We start from the raw sequence: 15,785 nt of genomic DNA on the forward strand, positions 1-15,785 counted from the left end.
GCTGGAGAAAGATCTGTACATACACAGTCTACTATAGGGGAAAAAAATGCCCTGGCTTATTTCTATTTCTCTAAACCAATCACAATCATCTTGGGCGGCACTGAGCCCAGGATGCAGTGATGGTGCAACAGCAAAAAAACGTCAGAGGAGAGCGACAACTTGTTTTGGTGGAACATTTGCACATCGGACTGTAAGCACAGGCATTAAAATGACTAAATCGCTGCATAAGAAAAGGCAGCAGCTGCTAGCTTGTTCACCTACATACCATTAGCATACGAGACATTAATTTGACATTTTCAGAATGTAGGTTGCAGCTCAGAGGTTGATCTTGGTTCCTGGGGACTTTGAAAATGTAGATCATGGATGCTGCAATGCCAACAGAAAGAATTTACCCAGTGGCAGGTTTATACCTGCAGAGTGCGTCCGGTGAGTCAGGTGAGATTGCAGTCAACTTGTCTCACTCACCCTTTTCAAGCATGTAAAAGAACTGACGATGGCTGCAAAACGTCTGCAGAACACAAAAAGCCGTATCTAGAGCCAGCCTGTGGTTTGTCCATTACTCAAGAAATATAGCGGAGCAACGTGGCGCCCTCCATGGAAAAGGACCTGCACCATAGATGCATTGATATTATATGCAAAGATGGCGCCCATTCAGTCCATTGAGAGTGGCTTGCTTGGCGCATATACCAAAAAAGTTTTAGAGTTTTATGACTTCCTGGTTAAGCGGCCCACTGAATGTGCAGTAGTGTTTCCTCCCTCGGCCCCGCCTACAGTTCCCGCTTGGCCCATAGACTTACATTGTGGTGACATCACAGATTCTTAAAGTGCTTTTTTTGGGGGTCTGGTTAAGTTTTATAAATACAAAACCTCACAAAAAAATATGATTCTTATTTTTAGATGACTATACACTAATTGAAATGTTATATATAATATTATATGCCATTTCTGCATTATTCTACTAATAGTCAGTCAAATTTTATTTGTATAGCCCAATGTCACAGATCACAATTTGCGTAAGTGGGCGTTACGTAACACCAAACGAGAAGCCGAGATTGCCGACAGATTGACTTTGAGAAATCACAGTTACCAAGAGTTACTGTCACTTGATCAAACTGGTGTCTGTTTTGTCAGAATTTAGGAGCAGAGAATTTCATGACATCCAGTTTTGTAATTTGGGAATGATCATCTGCCTTCAGAGGCACATGCAGCTGTGTGTGCATAACGTGCACGTAGCAGTGAAAATTTATTCCACAACTGCATGTAATTTGGCCAAGTGGTGACCTGCAGTACCAGTCTAATTTAGACACATCTTTTTATTCAGTGCTGTTTCTTTATTTTTATACATCAGAGATTAATTCTGCAGAAATGCAAAAATTATGAAATGTGGAATCATATGGAATTATGTAGAGAGCAAAAAAATGTGAAAACAAGGCAAAAGATGTTTTATAATTTAGATTCTGCACTTGCAATCATGGGTTTAATCAAAGTCTTTGATTGAAATTGCAGAAGACACCGTGAGTCAAAAACAAAGAAAGAGAAGTGTGTCCAAACTTTTGACTGGTACTGCATAGAAAGAAAAGTAAAGGGCCAAGTACAGAGCCATGAGGTGCTCCATATTTCACTTCAGTAAGTATTGATGTATTATTATCATAGGAAATGCACTTATTCTGTCAGATAAGTAGGACCTTAACCCAGAGATGCCAAAAATCGTACACACTGGACCTTAAAAAAAACAAAAACAAATCAAAAGAATGTCTCTAAAGACATCCTCCTTGACGATCAGAGCAAAAATTGACGTCTTAAAAAAAAAAAAATTGTGCACCTTTGCTTGTTAAAAGGCGATCAGTCATTATGAATGTGCACCACCACACGCTCTACCTTATGAGGACGTCACGAGGGCCAACGCAGCACGAGAGCTGAGGGCCCGGAGAGGGGACGAAGGGGGGTGGGGGGGTGGGAGGGTGCAGACTCATGGTGTGTGGAGTGGCAGTGAGGAAAAGTTTTGTGGGGTGATAGAGGGGTGGGTGGGTGGGGGTTTATTGGGGAGGCACTGTATGACCTGTGGTACACACACAACCGCAAACGTGACCGCAGCCGCGTTTGGCTTTAACCCTCTCTTGTCAGGGAGCTTTCTAAAACGGCATGACAGCTGTGAATGTACGATGTATGCAGCCTTTTTAGAAGAATCACCCCTGCCGTGTCCAGCAGGCCGGGCCAGAGGCACAGACACACAGATTGTCGTTCTCACTCTCGCTTTTTAAACTTTCTTTTAACTTTTTTTTTTTTTTTTTTTTTGGTCCTGTTTTTACATTTTTGGCGAGCTGGCCGACCGACCCCGCCCTGCGAGCACGCTGGACACGCAGGTCCTGGTGTCCCCTTTGTGCTTTACTTTGGAGACCGTGGAAGCTTGTTGCCTTAATTTGTCACCTTTCAGACATCACCACCCCATCATTAGCTTCATCTTCCAGACGTAAGGTTATTGCCAATACGCACAGCTTCCTCCGCGTGTGTGTGTATGTGTGTGTGCGCTTGCGTGTGCATGTGTGTGTGTATATATATATAAAAAGAGAGAGTAATATTTATGAATCTATTTTTTTCCTATTTTGTGATGAGAGCTATTGATAAGAAACAAAAAGAAAAACAAAGTCCTTTTCTTTTTTTCCTCAGTGGGACACTGCCATATTGTTTTGAAGGGAAGTGTTTATTTTCTTGAAAACTAGACTATGAATATTAATATAAATAAAAACCTGAAAAAATAGGAGAACAGTAAAGTGAACCACCGCGTTAACTTTGGTCAGGATGTGAACAGTGCGCATGTCAGTATTGTGATCTACCTCAGGCTTCAGGGTACCTCAGTCCAATCTTTCATTTCCCCTTTTTCCACATTTTGTATGCCTTGTTAACTGATCATTTTGAGCGTTTTTAATTTTCTTTTTTAATGATAAAAAAAAAAGAACAAGAGAAAAGATCTACAGTAATCTCTAAACTCTTCAGGTCCAGCCGACTAGTGAAACTTTGTAAACCGTAGTCAACTCTGTTGGACTGTCTTTGCCTGGACGCCATACAACCTCTTAACGATAACACGTCAGAGGATTTTTTCCAAGTCGAGTTTTTTTCTGCTAGAAAGGAATGAAGAGCAGGATCTAGGGGGTACATACCTGCCCGAAGTGGTTCTGAATGTGGATGTTGTGTACTGATTTCACCCTCAAAGAAAAGAAAATCAGTTGATAGAAACAGAAAACTAACCAACTGTACCTCCTGTTTTTCCCAACTGTACCTCCAGGTTTTTTTCTTAGACTTTAAAAAAACAATGAAGTTTATTCACTTGTGAAATAGAGAAAAAAAAAACAAAAAAAGAATTTTATAACAACCCAATTCAATCGTACCAGCTCTGTTTGATAACAGCTTACTCTGGGGTTGATTTGAAGAAAAGCTGCAAAAATACACTGACAGGACTCTTGAACATGGTGTAAAACCCTAGTCTTCTGTGTAGAATGTAGAGCAACTCTAGTCTAGTCGTTGAAATGTCACTGTGTACGACAAGATAACTGTATATCTGTAAACATGTACAATAGAGTCACACATACAGTAAATGCATCGTTTCCTGTCTCTCTATAACACTTACCAGTCTGCACCTGCGTTGTGAGAGATGGTGGGAGACGTTCAGAGCGTCACAGCTTCCCTCAAAACGGACCTCTGAACCGTTTCCTCACCAATCTACCGATTTTATTTTAAAAAGAATTTTTTTTTTTGTTGTTGTGCTGTACATTTCAGAATTACCTCTCAGAATCCAAGGCTGACTTTTAGTTACTAAAACCGATGTAGGGCAAAAGAATTAAATAAATGAATGATATAGTGAAAGTTAGTGTTTGTCTTTGGAGTTCTTTTAACTGTCGGGAGCTGATTTTTTTTTTTTTTTTTTCCGGAGGGCAGACTTTTGTCATCAGATGAGGTGGATCATCTTTTTCGTCCCAGTGAACACAGACTAGCAGTGCTAAAAAAAAAATAAATAAATAAATGACATAAAAGGTCTATCAAACTCACACAATGCCTGAGGCTCACTCAGCGAGCCTCCCCACAGCCGGTACAGTACCTCATACTGATGATGATAGCTCAGCAGACCTGATTGAAATACCCTGACCTTACCCCACACGAATGCAGTACGGTGCTTCTTACTCGAGCGCATGACTCCTGTGGTGGTCTTCTTCACTGTTACTAGGGTATAACGGCTTTTCACAGTAGCACTGGAAGTTGTAGTTTGTCACTCATGGTTTGTTTGACTGTCAGGAGTAGATTTTTTTTTTTTTTTTTAGTGCAGTTTTTGAAGTTGAGGCTCTTTTCTTGCATGGCGGAGGACTCTCCAGCAGACCTCTGCCTCTCTTGTGTTTTTGGCTCTTTACACAGTGAAGCGCGGGTTTCCCTCCGGCTGGTTCGGTTTCGCCGTGGCGTCGTCAAGCGCGGCGTCACGGTCGAGGTTGAGCCAACCGCAATCTGAGGCCGAAACTTGTCGAGATGATAGTTTTATTTTACTTCCAAGGATTTGGTGTTTTCTAGGTTTTGTGGGGTGTTGCTAGACATTAATAATCAGTACCAGAGAACAATTACACACATCACTGAGGGTGTACTGTGTTGTTAGTCATATCACATGGTGGTGGGTTAGTTTAGGCTTTTTTTTTTTTTTTTCGTTTTCTGTTGATCTGGTTTTCTCGTCATTTACACTGATTTAATAATGTAGTCTGGAGCATTAGCTGGGATTCTTTGCTTTAATACTCATTCCTTTTAGATCACTACCAATAATACTAGTCGTTAAATTGTGGTTGAAAAAAAAAATATCCTAGCTAGGATTTTGAACGGATTTGTGCAGAAGAGGGCTAGGGCCACATGTGAAAAAAAAATTTATTTGAGGTAGGACGTTTTTTTCAGTTAGGGTCACGAGTGAGATTGAAGTCAGAATTCTGAGGGAAAAAAGTCAGACTTTTGAGCTTAAAGTAGGAATTCTGTGGGAAAAAACAGCCCAGATTCTAAGAACAAAGTCAGCATGCTGAGTTTAATGTCAGAATTCTGAGTTTAAAGTTGGAATTCTGTGAAAAAAAGTTGGAAATCTGAAAATAAAGATAAAATTCTGGGTTTTAAAAATCGGAATTCTGAGAATTAAGTCAAAATCCTGAGATTAGATCCTGAGTTTAGTCAGAATTCTGAGGTTAAAGTCAGAATTTTGTGGGGGAAAAAAAAGTTGGAATTCTGTGAAAAAAAGTTGGAACTCTAAGAATAAAGTTGGAAATCTGGGTTTTAAAGTTGGACTTGTGAGAATAAAGTCAAAGTCCCGAGATTCGATCCCGAGTTTAGTCAGAATTCCGAGATTAAAGTTGGAATTTTGTGAAAAAAAAAAAAAGTTGGAACTCTTAGAATAAAGTTGGAATTCTGGGTTTAGAATTGGACTTCTGAGAATCTTTCACATGTCGTCCTAATCATCCTCAGTAGATTTGGGAAACAGAGTGGCAAAACAAATGGATCTGTGACATGCAAGGAAGGAGGTTTGACAGAGTATCCAGGTCTGATTAATAAACAAAAGCTGATAATGAAACTTGTTCTGCCGTTGGGACTGAACAGAAAAGAGGGCATTCAACAACCATCCAAACAATTAAGGATTAGCTGAGGAAGGATTTAGTTAAGTCGGGTTGGATGTATGCAGAGCCACAGCAGTGTTTTTTGTCCTGTCTTGTTGTTCAATGAGAAAACACAAAGCATTGCATGAGACTGTTGTAGGCGATCCAGTATGTACTACACTTCATTATAGCACTAGACTTTCAGTAGTGGTTTTACATGGATCCATTTCTTAACTGCATTTCACCATTTGGGAGATTCCTTTTGTTTCCTCAGTAGGTCACAACCCTCAAGTCCTACATTTCCCATGGGCCAAAAGGTCCCAAACACCTCAAGGTAATCGGTGACTGTGCGCTGGACAGACATATGATCCATTTTTAGTACATCTCGTGGATCCATGCCTTTCTGGTGACAGCCATGCTGTTGTTTTGAGTTGTGAGTGAACTGTATTGCTGAGCAACCTGGATCTGAGCAATAAAGAATATTTGAAAAAAAAGAAAAATGCTGTTTTTCACATTTACTGTTTTTATTATTTCAACTTTTTGTCACCTCTGAAATAAAGGCGTCGCATCATTTGTGATCTGACGAACCACAAATTACACTGAAAAGAATTTACATCTCTGAAGAAACCAGGAGATGACATAACTTTTTACACCCTAACCCACATGATTAAAGGACAGTTCACCCCAAAATCATAAATACATATTTTTTCTCCGGTCTGTATTGCTGTTTATTCCATCTAGATTGTTTTGGTCTTTCTGTGGTAGAAAATATTCTAAAAGAAGGCCTCTATCTCCAAAACTCGCACAGACTGAAGAAAAAATGTGTTTTTGTTTTTGGGGTGAACTATCCCTTTAAAGAGTCGTAAAATAACACTTTGCACAGTGTCAACGCTGTTGGACCAATACTGTACAGAAGACACACATACTGTGAAAAGAAGCAGCAAAGATGAGGATTTCAAAGCAACATTAAGGCTCAATAAAAGAGAGGCCTCACACTGCCTGAAGTAAAGTCTAATTCCGTCTTTTTTTTTTTCAACCTGGGCCCTATTTTGTAAAACATATTTTTGGGTCTAAATGGCTTATAGGTGCAAAATTTTTGGAATTGGTTCAGTAGATTGCCTCAGTCATTAGTTCTGATCCGAACTAACCCGTTAAAACACCAAAGTAACACAATGGATCTCATGCACAGAGAATATTACAAACAAATTTTGGTGCATCGGTTAGGCAAATAAACACAAACTATCAGATGAAGGCAGCAGAAGAAGGTAAAAGGTCAAATTACCTTTTTTGTTGAAGGAGTCTGGCAGCTTTGAAGAGACCAATATAAGGATTACATTACAGCTTTTGCAGCTGTCAACTGAGATGATCAATGTGCCAAATCCAAAGCTCTTTGCACCCATCTGTCATTTAAAAATAAATAAAAAAAAAAGGGCCAAGGTTTAAAAATACTGGAACTACCCTTTAACTGCACATTCACTTTCAGATAAGAATCCAGCTGATTAGGTATCATAGCGTAGTAAAACAAATTTACATTTATACATAAAAGTCTGAATTCACTTCATCTTGTTAAATCAAAATGACTCCTGAACACTCTGAAGCCAAATCCTGGTGTCTGGATTACAGATTTTAAAACACTTTGAGTTCAAACGAGTTGAAAAATAGTACAAATTGTCCTACACTATATTACAATTTATGCAGAAACTTCAAAATGCGATTGTCAAACAACAAAAATACAAGTTGTATAATACATGCTGCAAACAATTTGTATTTCAGGTACAAATAAAATGATTCACACAAACATCTGAACCATCCAGCCACTACAAACATGGGTACGCTGTTACATTTACATTAAGCTTTACATGTTCATGTTGGAGGTAGATGGTTTTTCTTTTTAGATTATTTTGGGGGCATTTTAGCCTTTATAGGACTGTTTGTTGGTGATGAGTCAGACGGGAAACATGGGGAGAACGAAAGAGGAGTACGGGCGTCAATTTCAATATCAGATCAAAAATCAATCGAAACAAGCTTTAAATTTTCTCCCAGCATTTAATTTTTTCTCCACCCGGCCCACTTCAAAGATGACACAGCGTAGCTTGACCTGCTGTTATGTCACACTGGATACAACACATTAACAGATGCCTTTTCTTTTTTTTTTTTAAGATTTGAAAATGTCTGTTAATCTTCAAAAATCAAGACTTGATAGTCTAACTATGGCATAACTGCAAATAAAGTGCAAAAAAGAATGTTATATTGAAAAATCAAATCCAATTATGACCTTTAAATTAAAAGTCAAATTGAACTGTGGATTTAGAGATTTGTGACATCCCTTAACGGTCCCTGTCTTGAACAGAACTGGCGACGTTGCGGTTATGCGGCGTGGGTAGTAACCATTTGGCTACCAAGGCGCTCCTTGGAGGTAGAAGTTTGACTGCATGACAGGCACTTAAAACACCAGCTGTTTACAATGAAGCAGTTATTATTAGAGCAAAGAGTTTCCTTAAAATCCTTCCCTCTCTTCATGTGACGACTGTACATTCATACATCTATATACAGACACTGTGTCCACACAAGCTGTGGCACAGAAACACCAACGTTTAGTCACACAAAAGACTTGGCTTCGAGTCCGATAGTCCCAGTATTATTTGAATTCCGTCTCCTGGCAGCTCCAGTAACATGAAGCACTCCAGATAAAAACGTGCCTGTGCAGAGTTTTTCTTTAGAGTCACCTCACAGAGGGCGCCAAAGCTCCAGGAAACAAATCCACTCCCAGGAACAAAATCACTGGACCTTCTTCTGTGCGACGAGCCCGTTCTGTGACTGGACGTCCAGTTTCAGGCGCCTCTGACTGAAGCGGCGGATGAGGGCGCCGGGCAGCAGAGCCATGCAGGCGATGGCGAGCAGCTGGAGCAGCCTTTCCCAGGAGAACAAGTCATCCAGCGACGACACCTCAGACAACATGACGCCTGTCTGGACGCAGATGAAGTTGTACGGCAGAAGGCCTGCAGAAGAATGACAATTAACAATTTACAATTTCATTTAGCAGACGCGAGGTATGTCTGACAGCCCATACAAGCAAGGATCTAGTCTAGGCAGTGCAAGAGGCAATGCATAGAGTACAGAGGATGCTTAGGAAATATTTTATGCAGTGAACCAAGTGCAGAGGCGTTCATGAAAGAGCTGGTCTTTAGTCCTTTCTTTAAGACTGAGAGAGACTCTGCAGATCGGACAGAGTTTGGTAACTCGTTCTACTGCCGGGGTACTACAACTGTAGACTACAGTGTGGACCTGAATGAGGGAGTTCAGGCAGGCGGGAACTGATTAACTTGCTTGTTTTGTTGATGAGTGACAACGCAAGCAACAGTGGAGTGAAACAGTGGAGTGAAACAGACCACTGGGGTGACTTTTCCGCTGGCTGAAAACCAGAAATGCCGCGGTGTTCTGGATCATCTGCGGAGGTTTGCACGTACATGCGGGGAGGCCTGACAGCAAGGAGGTGTAGAAGTCAATGTGTGTGTTCAGACAGCGCATCAACAACCAAACTGTAGCTGTAGCTTTATAGAGGGGAGGTGCCTTAAATGTAACGTGATACAGCTGTAATGTGCATTTTTCCTCTGTTACGTAAATGTCATCACTGAGAAATATGAACAGGATTTGTCCACTGGTTTAGCAGAAAGTAAGTAGGTCAAGGGTAAAGAGTATTTTTCAAATCTGAAGTTGCGTATTGTATGTCGTGGCTAAAATCCACAGGATTGTCTCCATGTATCTGTTCATCAGTTAGCATAGTTTTCACTTGTCATGCATGCTAGGTGTGGGAGATCATTTATAAACGTGGCATAAGCACAAAAGAAGGCATACGCCGCTTTCTGTGCAAATTTTGTGGTGTCTTAAAAACAAACGACATGAGAATGTGCGGTTCTCTTCAGTAACTCTGACCATGCGTACGCACACAAACTGGAGAAAGAAAAAACTACGACTCCGATGGCAGAAGGATGAAACATAATTAAGTGAGAAATTGATACCACTGTGTGAAAATTGTGTGTGTTAATTTACAAATACAGATAAACACCATTCCCACAATGATTCAAAAAAACACTGATGCCGTTTTCGACGTCTCAGTCAGGCAGATATGAGTGAATAATTTCATAAATTGTGTTTTGTAATCTGTTTATTTTTTTAATGGGTTTTAGTTTGTTTTATCTCTGTGTTTAAGTGAGGAGGCAGACAAGGCCGCTGCTGGAGGGTTAAGCTGCAGACAGTCAAGGTGCGGTGAAGGCGCCGGGCCCAATCAAACACGGAGAGAGGAAAACAGAAACTCTTATTGTAAATAAAGCTTAAATTGTTTGTATACATAAATGTTTTAGTGCCTTTAGTGTACTCACATCTCAAACAAGGGAATACACATCATGAAGGTTATCTGATACACACAGTTTTCTAAAACGGGACTCGTCTGTGAGGAACGCCAAAGCATGTACGCGACACATCACACATCACATTATTGTTCCAGGGGTCAGGGTCTCCCCAAAAAACAGGAGTACTGGCCAATACACTACTTTATGTTCAGTCAGATGTCATTCAATCAAATTCGCACTCAGATCAGGGTCATAAAGTATTTTATATTTTTTTTGAAAGCTTTGGCAGCTATAAAACCGATCTGACAATCTGCACTTTGAAACGTTAATTGCTACGTGTTGCTTTGAAACTCATTAGCAAATGTCACAGTCACACATTGAAACTAACAGTGTGACAGAGGGACATATTAAGTGGCATGCAAGCTCTCGTGACCAACCATTTAAGTGGCCTTTTCATCACTGATTGAGGTGAATGTGACGTCCTGTTTCTTTTGATGTTTACATGATTTATCTGAGGGGGAACGGACACAGGAAAATACTGTGTGTTTGTTTGATTCAGAGTGCTTGATGGACTGTACGGAAAGTGCGTCAGCGGCACATCATCTACTGACAGCTCTGTCAATCATGTGACCCGTGTGCGCTTACCGATGAAGACTGAGCAGAAGAAGAAGGTGATGGGGATGTTGACAATCGGGGCGGACATGTTCAGAAACCAGTTGGGAGTCATCGGAAAGAATCTCAGGAAGAGCAGGAAGAAGAACAGACAGTCCTGGTTCTCCTCAACCTGGGAGACGAAGGTGAGATGTTAAAATATATGAAGGGACAGTAAATGCACGTTTCTTTTAGTTTCGTTTCCTGCAGGAAAAATACAGTGGGAACCACAGCATTTAGCCTTAGCTGGTCCAATTTCAAATTTGATTATAATGACAGGACAGGGAAATGAAAAACGTCTCCCAAGAGCGTTGGCAAGTATGAGTAACACACTGACAATCGATAAGTAGTACTTCATGTAACCCCACTTCAAACAATCCAAACTATCCCTTTAATTGTCGAAACTTTGTGTATCAGTGCTTTATAGCTGTGTATGTTGTTGAGCTGTTTACAGGGGGTCACAGATTTACCTTCCTCTGTAGCATGGAGACTTTATCAGGAAAGAGGTTAACGATGTAGCGTTTCCCGAAGGCCTGGGACAGGAGGTAGCACATTGTGGAGCCCACAGTGGTGAGCACACAGGCGAGCAGCAGCCCTTCATATGGTCCAAATATAGCTCCTGCTAGAATGTTCTGCACAATGACAAGTGGGGAAGAAGGCCTGTGTTACCAGACATTGTTAATGTACGTGTAATGAGCAGCTCTGACACACAGTTGTACTGTATTTCTTCTTGTGAAAGAAAAGAAATAGTCTGATCTAACAGTGGTTTTATGTGTGATATGTTAGGTGACAGTCCCTTTAACCAGCATGTGGTGTGTGGTTGAGGCCTCTCCTATGTGCTGCACCCTCAGCTGTGCAGATTAAACTGACGTGAGGGGGGAAGAAAAACTGTCACAAAAGTCCAGCACTGCTGACACATGAAAGCAAGTCTGACATCACTTTGTTGTTCCAACTAGCTGAGTATTTTTATCCTCTGCAGTGTGTCTTTAAAGAAGAGACCCGAGCTGCATGTGGTTCACATGCAGGTCAAACGTAAGCCGAACAAGCTGAAATGTTGTGACAAAGTCTTACCTTTAAGAGATGAAATAAACTGCTTTAATCATTTTTTAACAGACCAAACATAAGAAATCTCAGCACCCACTGTCTTTGACTTGTTCACAGTGTCTGCCAGCATCAGTACAGAGAACATTTAAAACTATTTTTACCTTACCAGGAACGAGGATCCAGGAATGGCAAAGGACTGCTTGTAGAGATATGCACTACAGAAGAGCAGCAGGACATATCCAGTGTGCGCCGTCTTGTAAAACTGCAGCAGCTCAGCCAGTTCTCTCAGCTCCTCCAAGTCTGAGGGGAACTTCAACCTGCAAGAACATCCAAACTCGAGTTAATCACAGACAGACAGGGTTGACAAATAAAGACAAAAGATATCAGCAGAAATATGTCAATATTGACACATACTGTCTGCTAATTAATAAAAAATCAAATGGTCTTTCTTTTCATATTGGAACAGGCAAAATAAAGCAAGAGTTAGGACTTTGAACCATTTTTTTAAACTATTTGTTTAGATCTCCATTGATCACAAGAAATGAAACTAGCTGATTAATCATTTTGTAAATAACTCACATTGGATATAATTCACATTTAATGGGAATGATCATTTTTGCATCACAATCTTCATTTTCACTGATAAAAATCCCAATTAAATGATGATGTGACATTTGTTGGGGTCTCTATCAAACAGACATGGCATGTTTTCTTACACCTGATGGTGATTTGTAGGCCAGAGCCTCTCTACAGCACCACAGAACTTTAATATAACGCTGCTTTATCACACATTTTATCTTTATCCAAAAATTTACAGCTTTTTTTGGATTTGGATATTACCCATATTGCAATTTCAATAATATTTTTGATTGGTTTTGCAGCCATAGTAGATTGACAGAAATGTAAGTTGTTTTTTTTGTTTTTTTTAAGAGCAAAACTAAAAAAAATTCTCACATTCCACGTGATTGGAAACAGTTCAACTTTAGGTTTTTGTCTTATACATAATTCACATTTTATAGACTTAACACTTACTGGAAAATATAATAATACATTTTCTTTCTATTGGGCTTTTAAAGATACTCAGTGACACTTTAAATGACAGAAAGCAAAAAGGATAAAAACAGATGCAGTAAGGCAATGTCAGCATAAAAGCAACTAGAAACAAAAAGAGTAAATAAAACAATTTAAAACTAATTAAGACCAGTAGAACAATTGCTGTCTTCACACACATAAATAAAGATTTACAGCAGTTTTGTAGGCCACTTGTCTGCTTTGTTTGTTATGAGAAAAACAATGATAATAACAAGTTCAATCATGCTAATATCTGTTTAGATTTCTCTATTTAAAATCACTAGCAACTGAACAATTTGTGTTTTTGGCTGCTGATAAGTAAGAAGACTGAGTTTACAACTTTGACCTCAACATCTGGGTAAGAGTAAGTTTTTTACTAGTTTTATAATTCACCCATGAATCCATTATTATGTTTATGTTTATTTTATTTAAGAAGGGACACTGCACATTAACAAGAACACCTCACTCCACCATGTAAAGGTGCCAAATTTAACCATACAAGCTTTTTTTTCATCTGCAGTTACTGTCAGGTTGATGGCATATAAAAAAAACATTAAAAGAAAACAAACAAAAGCACATGAGCACAAATAACACAATCACAGAACAATATAACAGAAGTCATTAAAGAAAACGTGCTGTAAAAACACACGTAAGCACACGACTGTTAAACAATTATATAATATACATCATTCAAGGAAATATTTAACGCTACAAAATATGAATTATTGCACAGTTAGCTTATTTAGTAAACTGTTAATGAAACTATTGTGGTTGTGGTGTAAGAAAGGAGCATGCTAACATTAGCTAGCGTTAATGACAGTAACGTTACAGTAGCATACAGTTATAAATACCTCCTTAAATACAGTGTTTATATAATTTAGAGACTTTTATCCTCCCTGGCTGACGCTAATAATACCGTGTGTGTTCAGTCACCTGCTGGGCTCCTCGGAGCTGTCAGCGGGCTGCCGCTCGGTCTCCTCCGCCGTCTCCACATGTTCTGCGTCGGCAGCTGGACGAGGACGTGTCCGCGGTCCCGCAGGAAGGTACAGAGACAGTGAGTACAGATACAAGCTGGCCGCGACAACAACACAGATCAGTCCGATAAGTGAGCGCATATTCCTCACTTTGATAGCCAGAACCCGGCTTCACTTCCTTGTTATTCGTTAACTGAGTTCCAGAGAGGAACAACAATGGCCAACCGCTGCTTCTTCTTCTTCTTCTTCGTCTTCCTATTATTGATTGTTTTTCTTCTTCGCCTTCTTATTCCGGCAGACTGGGCACTGATTTGAACACTGCTGCCCCCCACCGATGTCCGGACGTCACTACGGCATTTAACCTCTGAGATGTGTTGGCAAATGTCTCATCCAGTGTTACACGACTACGTCAACATGAGGACACTGCCTGATAACATGTATTATGAGCTAAACGGGCATTCAGCACAGTTTAACAAGATTATTTCACCTTTTTCAAACTGGTAAAACAATGAGTATTAAACAGACATTTACACTGAAGGCTAATTCTGATGTAATCTAGCTGACAGACACGGATCATATTGACATGCTGTTATCTTTTTTTTAAAAAGTTTAATTAATGTGTAAGCTAGAATTAATCATAATAGTCAATATGTCAAAATAATTGTAGGACACCTAGTTGGGCCTGCCAAATCACACTACAGTGTCATTAAAAAAAAAAAAAAAACTTTAAAAGAAACAACGTGCTAAAATCACAGTTGGAGTTTCATAGGAAAACAGTGCTGCAGAAACTACCAAACAGTGAAAATGAATGGTGGCCAGTTTTCAACTGGAATGAGCAACAGAATAAAAACATGAAATGCCTCCATACTGCTTGTTGTGGAATTTGCCTCACTTGCCTCACTAGCTCTTAAAATGTCCCCTGAGTCTCTCTTTATATGGGTGAGAATGCAGTCGTGAAGGGTCCAGTCATAGTAGTGATGGGAAATCCGGCTCTTTTTAGCGAGCTGGTTCTTTTGGCTCGGCTCCCTAAAAAGAGCACAGATATGGTGATTTAGAGCAAAGAGGTATGCATATCTTCTTGTTTTGCACTTATGCCCAATAGAACTTGTGTACACATAGATGGACACATCAGGCCCATACATGGTGGCGTGTCAAATTCCAGCGAATGTCAGGGGACAGTTAAATACCTTCACTCGAGAAGTAACCTTCAGAACTGGGTTGGCTGTCACAATATTCTCAGTGTATTGCTAATCTGAATTCTCCTCGATCGAGCTTCATTAAATACTCCTGTGTAAGTCATCTGGGACTCCCGAACTCTTCTTCAGTGTCTGAGTGAACCATTCTTCAGAATTTCCACTACACTGCTTGTCTGGTATAATCCAAGTCTCCTAAGGTCCCATCATCCGACAAGCAGTGTGGAAGCATTTTTTTGTTTTTGTTTTTTAGTTATTTTTTTACATTTGAAAACTGGTCCCCATTCATTTACATTGTTTGGGAGATTTTGCAACACTGTTTTCCTGTGAAACTCCAGCAATGTTTTGTGGACTTAAAAACTAAACCTTCAATCGGCATGAAGATGAGTAGATAGTGACCGAATTTTCATTTTTGGTTGAACTATCCCTTTAAGTATAAGTTTAAATTTCCATTAGACAAAACGATGTCAAACGAGGTACAATGACTGCCATTAATTAAATATCCATTAATGCATTTTAAATTGATCAAATCAATTAATGATTAATCATTAACATCATTACTCCAAATGTGTGAAGCTGCAGCGTTTTGTTTTGTTCTCAGTCTGTATGTCCTGGTTTTCATTAATTCATCCCGTCTGCAATCAGATAAAATGCAGACGAAAGGTTATTAATATAATTCAAATTGTACTCAGCTGTAATTTTAAAAGTAACTAAGTAGATTACATCTTGTTATGTATACTGAAGTACGAGTAAAAGTACAGATTTGAAAATCTAGTCATAAAAGTATAAGTACCCCCCCCAAAAAACTATTTAATTAGAGTAATTTGTGTATTTTAAATTTAATTTTACAGTTCTGCTCGCGGCCACACGGGGGCGGTAACGCGCCGAGTGGTTCCC

General features: G+C 39.7%; 1 protein-coding gene across 1 annotated transcript; it reads right to left on the bottom strand.

Annotated features, from left to right (window-relative positions):
• Window positions 1-7,797: 7,797 nt before the first annotated feature.
• On the bottom strand, window positions 7,798-13,935 carry tmem41aa (transmembrane protein 41aa). Its single transcript, XM_084725278.1, has 5 exons — window positions 13,655-13,935; window positions 11,817-11,967; window positions 11,077-11,238; window positions 10,601-10,739; window positions 7,798-8,605 (listed from the first exon to the last, which is right to left on the bottom strand). Exons 1-5 carry the CDS (start codon window positions 13,834-13,836, stop codon window positions 8,385-8,387), a joined length of 855 nt encoding a protein of 284 aa, XP_084581404.1. The 5' UTR covers window positions 13,837-13,935; the 3' UTR covers window positions 7,798-8,384.
• Between the last annotated feature and the right edge of the window lie 1,850 nt (window positions 13,936-15,785).

The sequence above is a fragment of the Lutjanus erythropterus genome, chromosome 8 (assembly GCF_056507025.1).
Source record: "Lutjanus erythropterus isolate fLutEry1 chromosome 8, fLutEry1.hap2, whole genome shotgun sequence".
In the NCBI taxonomy this organism is placed as follows: domain Eukaryota; kingdom Metazoa; phylum Chordata; class Actinopteri; order Lutjaniformes; family Lutjanidae; genus Lutjanus; species Lutjanus erythropterus.

What these genes read in the sequence shown, in the direction of transcription:
- tmem41aa (XM_084725278.1), bottom strand. Translation starts at nt 13,836, where the DNA reads ATGCGCTCACTTATCGGACTGATCTGTGTTGTTGTCGCGGCCAGCTTG. An exon ending in AGCTCCGAGGAGCCCAGCAG is followed by an intron (nt 11,968 to 13,654) that starts GTGACTGAACAC and finishes ATGTTCTTGCAG; the next exon opens with GTTGAAGTTCCCCTCAGACT. An exon ending in TCTCCATGCTACAGAGGAAG is followed by an intron (nt 10,740 to 11,076) that starts GTAAATCTGTGA and finishes TTCGTCTCCCAG; the next exon opens with GTTGAGGAGAACCAGGACTG.